We start from the raw sequence: 11,594 nt of genomic DNA, 5'->3' as shown, positions 1-11,594 counted from the left end.
ATCTGCTCCTATATTATTTTTTGAGAAAATCTATTCTTGAGCCTACCATTTTACCATCCGCACTGCCATCTGCACCTTCACCTACTGTGATAGCATAGTGTAGGATTTTTTTCTTTTTTTTTCCTGTTTAGTTACACAAATGAGATGAGATGTTTTGAATAGTAAATATTGTTATAATATAATTTTTTAATATTAGTTTTTTTTTTTTTTAGAATTTGGAAAAGTTAAATTATTTATTCTATTTTGTATGGAGATTTGAAAAGATTGTAATGATGAGTTGAGATGAGATGAGATAGTTTAGGTTTTGTTAAATAAACAGAGTGTTTTCTTCCTTGACCATGATTAGTCAACAGACAGTTTTGATTAGTCAAAGTTAAAAGACATTTTTGGTAGAGGATCGGGCTACTATGCCCAGCGTTTACCGCTGGGTGCCACTCGGGCATATTTTTTTTCTCTTATTTTTTAAATATATTTAAATATTTTTTAAAAAAAAAATACACTAATACACTTAAAACTACTTATTTAATTATTAAGTAGAAAAAAAAATTTGACTAGCAGTCAACTAGGGCAGTCAAGCCCAGGTTGCATAACTGCTTTTCCCTTTAATACATATGATATAAATTTTAACTTTTGACTATTCCATTTATATAAGTCTCATATTGGAATAGCTATTTTTTCATTATATAATAAAATAATATACGATAAATTTCACTTTGATTATTCACATCAAATATTCATATTGAATTATCAATTTCATCACTTTTAACCATTTTATAATTTATTTTATTTGAGTTATATGCGATGGATTTTACATGCATGGAAACAGTGGTTAGACAGAATATCTAAATTAATCTCTCAATTGTTTGTCTGTTAACTTATGAATAGAATATATAGGCCTACTCCAATTCAAGTATGTTCTAGCCTTAGAAAGAGCTAGGAGGAATATGTTGCTAATCCAACTTCATATTTTGCTAGGGATCTGATGTAGTGGAGGGTCTCGTGCCAAATCCTCCTTCACTTGCGAATCACATACATCTGAAAACTGATGCATTTGCAAAGATGAAGAATTTGAGGTTGCTCCAGATCAATAATGTGCATCTCACTGGACGCTTTGAGCTTCTTTCCAAAGAGCTAAGATGGCTATGTTGGCATAAGTGGCCATTGAAAATTCCACCTCAAAACTTTCATCTAGAGAACCTTGTTGTGCTCGACTTGCAGCATAGTAATTTTAAAAAAGTCTGGAATGAGAACAGGGTAACGAATTTTACTGTACCTTATATTCCTCTTTTGATGTTAGTAATCAGAAGCACTAAATCTTTTTGTTCACACACACCAGAAGTCTTGGCTATTCCAGAAATCTTAGTTGTTATATACATAATCCAGGTATTCAACAAGTTGAAAGTCCTTAATCTCAGTTACTTCACGATTCAATGATTATTCTATATAATATAATATATATAGAAAATAATATATATGTTTCAAGTTTTTGACGATAATGTTTCATGAAATAATATTCATCTATTATTATTTTTATAATGAAATATTTATAATTTATTTATTTCGTATAAACTATGAAATGATTTTTTAGAATGTTATCTTTTATTTTAGTATATACGTAAGCTAGTTTATTAAGTTTGATGTAAACTCTAGATATTTTCATGTCACATTAAGCATACAATATTATAATAGAGACCTTAAATAAGATTTTTCTTATTCAATGAAGTCTAGAGTATAAAATCTCTCAACTATTTTCCATATAGATCACCAATCTTAAATGATTTTTCTTATATTTTTACTTTAGATTTCAAATTAAGAAGTTTAATATTGTATAATAAAAAACTTTGAGATCCATATTAGTAAGTTTATTATTTCACCTAAACTTAATTTTGATTTAATTTTGGTGATACCACACTCTTGAAAATAAATAACATATATGAATTATACAAAATTTTGAGACCATAGAAAAAAAATTGAAAAGATATTTTTATGTATATTAAAATTTTATAGAATATATAAAGATTATAAATCTTTTTGAAAGTCCATTTTCTATATTTATAAAATTGTGAATAAAAATTGAGGTATACTTTTATTTTCTACGTGATTCCGCTGCAGTATCATCGCATCAGCATAATCATTGAATCGTGAAGTAACTGAAGTTTTTCCTCATTTTCACGTACATTCACACCCATCCAGTGTAGCCACCTCTCAAAAACATTCCCAAAATGTTCGCCGGGGCAAGCCTGGGGCCTGGATGTCGAGTGAGTGTGGTCTTGGGGACCATGCGGTTCCATCAAATAACCGAGAAAGAAGAAATTTCCGAGAAATTGACTTTTGAGATCAATGCTATGGATTGAAGAAAGAAGAACAGTAGGCACAATCGTCCAAGAAGAACAGCAGGCACAATCGTCCAAGGGGGCCCCATTAAAATCTTTGGGGGACAAGGACCCTATAAAATTCTTTGGGGGCCATTCGTTGATGGCAGTGCGGCATATTTCGTCCAAGTTTTCTCTAAATTTAATCTACAGCTAATTCCATGGCCATTGAAGCTTCTACTACTACTGATCCTGTCGGCGACATAGAAGCAGGAGTTGGGCTACCAGCTGTCGGCTTGGGGGTTGAATTACTTGAACGGAGCCGGCGCCACAACATGAACTGGGCTAAAATTATCATTCCTTCTTGCTTGACAGGAGCTATCGATGTAACACTTGTCTACATTCAAGTTCACTCAGATTTTCCCACAGCATTCCATTTTCTGAATATGGCAATGTTACTTGCATTTGCTTCTTTCTTCGTTGGCTGGTTCATAAATCCCGAGTACATGGTAACAACTAAAATTTTCGTTAACTGTGGCGCATTCTTCACATATACGGCGTTTTTCATCGGGGTTACTACTCCTGTTCCATCGTCTCTCAAGATTATTGGATGGCTCATCTATGCCATATCGCTCATTGCAGTTTCGTTGAGCTTCAAAACGGAAATAAAAGAGAATTATGATCAGGCCAGACGTCTTATTTCAGCATACTTCAGGAATTAACGGTAACCGGTTTCTATTTTAACGGATACTCAAGATTTACCTGAATTGAATATCCAACCACGACATCATTTTAATCACATATATATTAACACAGCAGTCAGCCACACATCTCCCTCTTTCTCACTCAAAGGCCTCTCCTCAGTCCTCACTTTTCAGAACTATTTGTGTCGCATGCAGTGCTATCTCTCTCTCCCTCTCTCTCTCTATAATTCTGTATCTTTGTCCCTATTTTGATTTTATGAGATGCTAGGGTTAGGGTTTGTATGGTAGATTTGGTTGTGGAATTTTATGAGTTCTTTTTCTATTTTTATTTTGTACGTGTTTTTGTTGTGATTTTTGATTTATCAGTTGTGGTTATTTTCGTTGTATGACAGTTGTTTTTATTTTGATTTTTGTTGTAATAATTTCCTCGTTTATTAACATAATTCAAAAGGTTAAAATGGAATCATTATTATATATATATATAAATTTTATATACAGTGACTTTTACGTATACTTTTGTGCACTCCAGTGATATGATTGATTATATATTAAAAAAAATTAATCCAGTCAATCATATCAGTAGAGTGTGCATGGAATACGTAAAAGTGATATTATGTAGCATTACTCATATATTATATATATGAAGTTAAATATAAAAAAGGGGCTGTTTTGCGATAATCAATAAGAGATTCCCAAACCACTCAAATCGATGAAGGGGATTTCATTAATGAATTCATCTCCTCGCTCTTGCTTTGCTTTGCAGTTGCCCTCAACTTTGCTAATGTGGGTACTGACTTATTGAAGAAATTTATGGGTCTAACTCATCTCTTAAAACCAGTTCAAAGAGAGATGTTTGCTCCAATCTTATAAACATGTCCAAGACCTTGTCCACAGACAATGTGAGATTATTCCTCAACACCCTCCCTCACGTGCAGGCCAGTATTTTTTCTGGTCCTTGTCACGGGGTAAGTAGTGTAGGCCCCATTCATCCTGTGCCAGACTCTGATACCATGAAGAAATTTATGGGTTTAACTCATTTCTTAAAACCAATTCAAAGAAAGAGGTTTGCTTCAACCTTATAAACATGTCCAAGACCTTGTCTACAGGCAATGTGGGATTTATTCATCAACACTTATCGCAAAAACTCAATAACTCCGATGATATTGGTCTGAAATTTTTGAGTGCTGACAATTTTATGTTTTTATTATCATTGTAAACATTCTATTATTGTTAATATTATTACTATTATATTTTTATTAAATGTTATATCATTAATAAGTTGTTCATTTTAATTCGGATTATTATTATTATTAAAAATGAAGTTAAATGGTTTAGACTTCCGTCACTTTTTCTCTTATCTCGGATGATTATTTTGTGAGTGTGATCGCAACAGTCTATCATTATCCTCACAGCAATCACTCCTCGGCACCGCAAGGCAGTTCAGCGTGAAAACCCACTACCAGTAGAGAACCCAACGCATCGTAAGCCTGCACTAATATCCCCACGATAGATCTCAGCCCCTCACTCTGTAACACACCAAGTAATGATTGATAAAATAAAACACTGCAATGACTCACTTCGAGGAGAGCACCTACAAAGAATAGAGGAAGAAGATGAGGATAAATAAGGAAATAAGATTTGATTACTTTTGGCATGAAATAATGTAGAGCCCTGCCCCTCCTTAGAAGTCTTAACAATACCGTCCCACATACGGCCTAGACTAAAAGCTCAATAAAACAATTGAAATAAGAAATACTCTAAAGGGGCCAAGCCCATTAACCCACAACAACTACATTCAATGAAACAAAGACCTAAACCTGTAATGAAAATTAACTAACTAAACGTAAGGTGGCCCATGGCCCAACAAGCATATAAACCCAAACTAGTTGATGGATGCCTTGTAAACGTTCTCGGACTGTGACAAACCTCTCCCTTCAGAACACATCGCCCACAAGGTGGGGATATGCTTCTTGAACAAGATATTGACATCAGTTGTTAAGATCCTGACATCGGGTATCCCACCGCCTGAGTAAAAAACGAGGATGTTCTTTTTACAGCACCTGGTCATATTCCCCGATTCCATGGCTCCAACACAAGCAGCTTCTACTTTCTCAGTGGAATCCAAAAGTCTTAACATTCTCATTCAGTTGTGCCCTATGTGAAAGACCTTGCAACCAAGCAAATATTAAGGCAATGCTGTTTGTGCTAGTTTCACCACCTTTCTGGTGAATCCTATAGTGCCAGGTCACGGTACCACGGGCAGCTTCTACTTCCATGGTCTTTCTATCTGGACACATCAGTACAGAAGTCATCAATCCAAGAGATCCAGAACCAGTTAAGAAATCCTTCTGGACATCACCTAGTTTCATAGTTCCTGCATGTCCTTACATAACCTCCTCCACTCTTGAGAGCATGAGCCACCATATCATCAATGAGTCTGTATTCATACCATATACCAGTAGCCTCATACTTTGAATTCCACTTGGCCTCATAAATCTCTTGAAATATGTCCTTGAATCTTCCATCATATTTCTTTAGAATTTTATTTTTTGAGCGAAGATATAGTGGCCATTTTTTTTCATGTACAAGGTTCTTAGAAGCCTCAGCAAAAGCACGCATAGACTCCTCAGGGTTATACATTAACAATGCCACTATCCCGGCACCTGTAGAGTTGAAAACCTCGAACTCCTCAAGACAGGAGGCCCACCTGCATATTAAATCCTTGGGTTCTCACTTAAGCCTTTTCTGTCATAACCATTGTAAGGTTCATACTGGTCAAGTCTTTGCCAAGCAGCCCGAATAAGAGAAGTCTCACCCTCTTCAGTTTTTGTATCAACATCAATTTCGTTGCCAGGTGTTAACTTGAAATTACTCTTATCCATCACCTGAAATACAAATGTCAGGAAGTTCTGTTCTAGTAGTGTCTTCAAGAGATAGGTTCTGCTGCTGCAATTTCTGAGCCCCATTTTTCAAATAGGGAGTACAGTTGGATCGGGTCCTCAAAATGTAGAAGAAACCAAGCTCGAATTGTGTATTCAACTTTTTTGCAAAGCTTTAAAAACTCATTCCGGTCCGTACTATGCTCACAGAGAAGAGGCAAACCCAGCAATGGATTAGAAATATAACCAGGCACGCTTCATGTAGCAGAACCCGCTGCCTCTTTATTGACCATTACAACTAGTGCTGAACCTTTTTTCTTAGCACTCTTAACGACAACATCTTCCACCAAGATTTGTGACTCACCCCTGAGCTTCTCGAGAAACTGAAGCACGATCATCTTCCGCTAAAAATTAGGTTCAAAAATATTTTATAGAACTCTCATAACAATTATAAGAAAAAATAGTCCAATTTTTGCTTCCAACTTGCTCTAAATCTTGACACCAGTCTAATAAAAATGGAGCCAAAAAGATGGAAAATAGTCATAAGATTTTATCCAGGCAATTCGTCAAACAACTGCGCCATACCTTTCGTCCATGCTTGGTCAAAAAATCCATACAAGTAACTAGTGCCAGATCCTCCCACTGTCGTTGGCTGCTCGATTATTGTTCCACCAAAGAAAACTTTATAAATCTTATCATCCAAAACATCACGGTCAGTAGTAGGAATATGAACGAGTTCTTTTAACGCCATGATCACCACCTCCATTGAGGAATAACAGCAGCTGATCAAGCCTGGGGTAACCAGAGGCAAGAGCAATAACGGCGTGTTGCATCAGTTGAGGCAGAGCAGCTAGCTGGATCAATTTCACCATGCTCTATCTGCAGGTAGTGCCATCTCTTCCTCTTCACTACCTTTTTAAATTTCTCCACTATGATTACAATCGGCGACAATAGAGACTGAAGATAAACCTCCACGCCTAGCATGAACACGAAAGAACACATAACAAAGCTATTAGGGACATGTCTCACTTCCAATCTTCTACCGTGCAGCCGATTTTCGCTGATGAAACTTGAGGGGGGCTCCTCTTGATTGACTTAAGCATCAGAGTGTTTGTAGGAGGAGCCCCCCTCAAGTTTCATCAGCGAAAATCGGCCGCACAGTGGAAGATTGGAAGTGAGACACGTCCCTAACAGTTGGCGCCGTCTATGGAATCTATGTGATTCAGCGTAGTTCTCACATGCCAATTGTAACACGCTCAGTAGCGAGCCGAACGATGGACGCCATACCGTCATCTATAGAAGCGCAAATATTAATAGCAGACGAAAAATTGAAACGAGCTCTGGACGCCGTGGGAACCTTACAAAAAGAGAACGACGACTTAAGACAGAAGAATGCCAATTCCTATAATGTCGATGTGGCCGCTCACAGTGAGCAAGGTGAAGATGAGGCCCATTGTAGGGTCGAAAAGGATACTGAACGAGTAGAGAAAGAAAGAATGCATGACGAATTGAAGGAGCTAGCAGGAAAGTATGAAGAGATGGCAAAAAAGATGGGCGGTTCTTCCTCGGTGGAAAGTCTACTACACCAAATAGATTTGCCATATAGTGCACAAATTATGGTTGTGTCGCTCTCGCCAACATTTAAAGTTCCCCAAATAGATATGTACGATGGGTCCAAGGACCCGGTAGATCATCTGAAAAACTTTAAAGCTCATATCAAGCTCCACGGTTTCCAAGGGGAGATTGCGTGCCGAGCTTTCCCTCTAACCCTGAAAGGGACCGCTAGGGGATGGTTCGGGACCCTCAAACTGAAGTCAATAGATAGCTTTGAGGAACTGGCAAAACAGTTCTAAACCCAATTCATGCCTAGCCAGAGACGTCGGCGCCCAGCCGCCTACCTATTAACAGTTAAGCAAAAGGAGGATGAGAATTTAAAGGCCTACTTGGCCCGTTTCAACAAAGAATGCTTAACAAAAAATGACCAAGATAAGAAAATCACTCTGGCCGCCCTCTTAGGAGGGGTATGGCCGCACAGTCCTTTCATGGCGGAGTTGGCCCGAAGGACCCCTTCCACCCTCAGGGAGTTCATGGACAGGGCGGATGATTTTGTCAATGCAGAAGATACTCTAAAAGCTTTGGTGGACCCTTGTAAAGAAGATGCCAAGATTGAGCGGAGAAACAGGTAGGCTGATAAGAATGGTATGCCAAGTAGGCGAGAAAGAGCAAGGGAAGGGCAGTCGGATCGCAACCTCAGACTGGTGCACAATAATTTAAGCGTACGAGAAGAAGAGAGAGAAAAGGAAAGCCGCCGCCCTGTCAAAACATGCGGTCGGTATTGCAAGTATCATCAGATGAGCTCGCATTGGATTGAAGACTACACGACCATGAGAAAAAGAGTCGCTGAGTTAGCAGGAACCGACGAGTTGGAGCGAATGGCCACAGAACGATCAAAACCAAGAAGGCGTCAGGAGACTAAAAAACAACCAAGGCGGAGTTTCAGTCCAGAAAGAAGGCGCCACGTTAATGATCACCAAGATAGGAGAGCAAGGTCGCCCCCAAAAGGCGATCGGAACAGGGTGCCCATAGGAGAAATAAAGACTATAGCGGGAGGTTTTGCTGGGGGTGGTATTTCCACATCCAGCCGAAAGGCTTATGCACGGAAGGTAAGATATGAAGAGGTATTCGTGGCGGATAGAGCACACAAACAACCAAAGCTTAGCAATGAACGAATGGTGATATCCTTTGAAGAAACGGACAGGGAAGGAGTCCTGTATCCATATGACGATGCTCTAGTAATAACTCTCGTAATAGCCAATTACACAAATAGGCGGGTACTAGTAGACAATGGGAGCTCGATTGATATAATGTTCTGGGAAGCGTTTGTCAAAATGGGGATTGATGTTAGCAAACTGAGGGTCTCCCCTACGCCATTAAAGGGTTTCTCAGGGGATACTATCCAGCCTGTAGGGGCAATCACGCTTCCAGTAATTGCAGGAATGGGGACGCGAACAGCAACCACAATGACCGATTTTCTAGTAGTAAAAGCGCCTTCCTCTTACAATGCTATATTGGGAAGACCGACACTCAACCATTTGAGGGCGGTAACATCCACCTACCATCTCAAGATGAAGTTCCTAACCGATGGCGGCGTGGGAGAGGCAAGAGGCGAGCAGACCTTGGCTCGAGAATGCTATGTGCAAGAACTAAGGAAAGTAAAGAAGGAAGTCTGCATTGTGGCAGGACAGGATGGGGCCTTACTGCCCCTCCCACCACCTGTAGTGGTAACTTACGAGAGAGACATAGAAGTCAGGGATGACCGGGGTCAACAACATGCAGAAGTCAACAAACCTCTGGAGCTCGTGACATTATACACTGACCACCCTGGGACTACTACCTGTATTGGGACACAGGTCCCGCCAGCAGATAGAGAAGCCTTGATACAGTTGTTGGTAGAACACAGGGATGTCTTTGCGTGGAGCCATTAAGAGATGCCCGGTATAGACAACAAGGTCATTGAGCATTGCTTAGGCATAGACCCAACGCACAAGGCAGTGTGACAGAAGAGGAGATCGTTCAGCGCGGAAAAGTACTCCGCCATTAAGGAAGAAGTTGAAAGATTGCTCGCGGCTGGCTTCATCAGAGAAGCCCACTACTTGAAGTGGTTATCCAACATTGTCATGGTGCAAAAGGTGAATGGAAAGTGGAGAATGTGCGTAGACTTCACAGATTTAAACAAAGCCTGCTCGAAAGATAGCTTCCCTTTACCACGCATCGACATCATTGGAGATGCAATAGCGGGGCATCATATGTTGAGCTTCATGGACACGTATTCAAGATACAACCAGATACGGATGAATGCAGTAGACGAAGAAAAGACATCGTTCATAACAGATTGAGGGCTATATTGCTACCAGGTTATGCCCTTTGGCCTGAAGAATGCAGGAGCTATCTACCAAAAGGCTGGTGAATCGGATGTTCAAGGAACAGATTGGGAGATCTATGTAGGTATACATGGATAATCTGCTAGTAAAAAGCAAAGAGCCCGCCCAGCACCTCGCGGACTTGCGAACGGCGTTTGGAGTCTTACGCTTTTATAAAATGAGGTTGAACCCAGCCAAGTGTGCTTTCAGGGTCCAGTCGGGAAAATTCTTAGGCTTCATTGTGTCTGAGAGAGGAATTGAAACTTCTCCAGATAAGATAGAGGCTATAATCAATATGAAACCACCAAAAAATTTGAACGAAACTCAACGACTGGCGGGGAGAGTGGCTGCCTTGGGAAGGTTCATAGCCAAGTCAACAGAAAAGTGCCTCCCTTTCTTCCAAGTATTGCGGAAGGTACATCCTTGGAATGAATAGTGCGACGAAGCGTTCAAAAGGTTAAAATAGTATCTGGCCAATCCGTCCCTTTTAAAGCGACCAGAGAAGGGTGACGTACTTTACGCGTACCTAGCAGTCTCCCCGCACGCTATATACGCCGTTCTCGTGAAGAAGGAAGGAACTGTCCAACATCCGGTGTATTATGTGAGTAGAGCTCTCAGAGGAGCAGAAGCAAGGTATCCTCAAATTGAATTATTGGCATTTGCCTTGGTATTGGCGGCTAGAAAACTTCGTCCTTATTTCAAGCCCACACAGTAAGGGTACTGACGGAGGCACCATTGGTGAAAATTCTGAGGAAGCCGAATTGTACAGGAAGGCTGGTAGGTTGGTCAATCGAGCTGAGTGAGTTCAATGTAGAATATGAGCAGAGAAAAGCAATTAAAGGACAAGCGATGGCGGATTTTGTGGCAGAATTTTCAGACTTTCCCCAGGAGAAGGCAGTAGCACCATCAGGGAAGCCATGAATATTGTTAGACGGGTCGTCCTGCCCGATAGGCGGACGCCTGGGGATACATTTGCTGAGTCCTGATGGCCAAAAGCGGTATTACATGGCCACACTGGCGTTCAAAGTAATGAATAACGAAGCTGAATATGAAGCGCTTATAGCGGGGTTGTTCGTGGCTGCCCAAATAGGGGCAACTGAAGTGGATGCTAGGTCAGATTCATAAGTGGTAGTAAATCAGGTTTTGGGCTTGTACGCTACTAAGGGCGAAAAGTTAAAGAAGTACCTAGCACGAGTTTGCAAAATACGCGATCTCTTCTCATATTTCGCTATAACTCAGATACTAAGAGCGGACAACGAGGTCGCAGACAGATTAGCACGAGCGACATCGAGAAAAGAGGAAGTACCCCTACCAGGGCAAGTCGAGAGAAGGGTCATCGAGGTCCCAGCTGTTGGCATAGAGGTAGGAGTCTTGGGGTCGAGCACCCCAGATTGGGCGAACAGGGTAGTGGAGTACTTGGATGAAGGAAAATTGTCAGAAGCAAGAGAAGAGGCGAGAAAGATAAGGAAAAGGGCGGAAAGACTCCTACTCATCGATGGAATCCTTTATAAAAGAGGTGAAAAAGCAGTGGTTCTACACAACACTACACCTAGAGGGGGGGTGAATAGGTGTAATCTAATTTTTATGGCCTTTTGAAAATTAATCAAACAAGCAGTTAATAAATAAATCAAATAACACAAATAATCAACACATGATTTTGTTCACGGAGTGGAAACTCATTTGAAGAACATCTTCAAAATCTAAAACCACTCCGGGTGTAAGACACCACCTCAAATCCACTATAGAAACTTTAGTTTGTTACAACCAATTTAGAGACAC

The 11,594-nt window shown here is 40.1% G+C and overlaps 1 protein-coding gene and 1 pseudogene across 1 annotated transcript; one reads left to right on the top strand and one right to left on the bottom strand.

The window, feature by feature from the left end:
• Positions 1–4,898: 4,898 nt before the first annotated feature.
• On the bottom strand, positions 4,899–5,982 carry LOC122293572 (annotated as a pseudogene).
• A 2,114-nt stretch (positions 5,983–8,096) lies between these two features.
• Positions 8,097–9,380, top strand: LOC122293571. Its single transcript, XM_043102122.1, has one exon. The coding sequence runs from the start codon at positions 8,097–8,099 to the stop codon at positions 9,378–9,380; it is 1,284 nt and encodes a 427-aa protein (XP_042958056.1).
• Positions 9,381–11,594: the final 2,214 nt, after the last annotated feature.

This window comes from Carya illinoinensis, chromosome 14 (assembly GCF_018687715.1).
Source record: "Carya illinoinensis cultivar Pawnee chromosome 14, C.illinoinensisPawnee_v1, whole genome shotgun sequence".
In the NCBI taxonomy this organism is placed as follows: domain Eukaryota; kingdom Viridiplantae; phylum Streptophyta; class Magnoliopsida; order Fagales; family Juglandaceae; genus Carya; species Carya illinoinensis.
The sequence above is the reverse complement of the archived record's forward strand: the minus strand, read 5'-3'. Positions and strand labels throughout refer to the sequence as shown.

Bases quoted from the DNA above. Each gene is read 5' to 3' on its own strand.
- LOC122293571 (XM_043102122.1), top strand. From the start codon at position 8,097: ATGCCAAGTAGGCGAGAAAGAGCAAGGGAAGGGCAGTCGGATCGCAAC.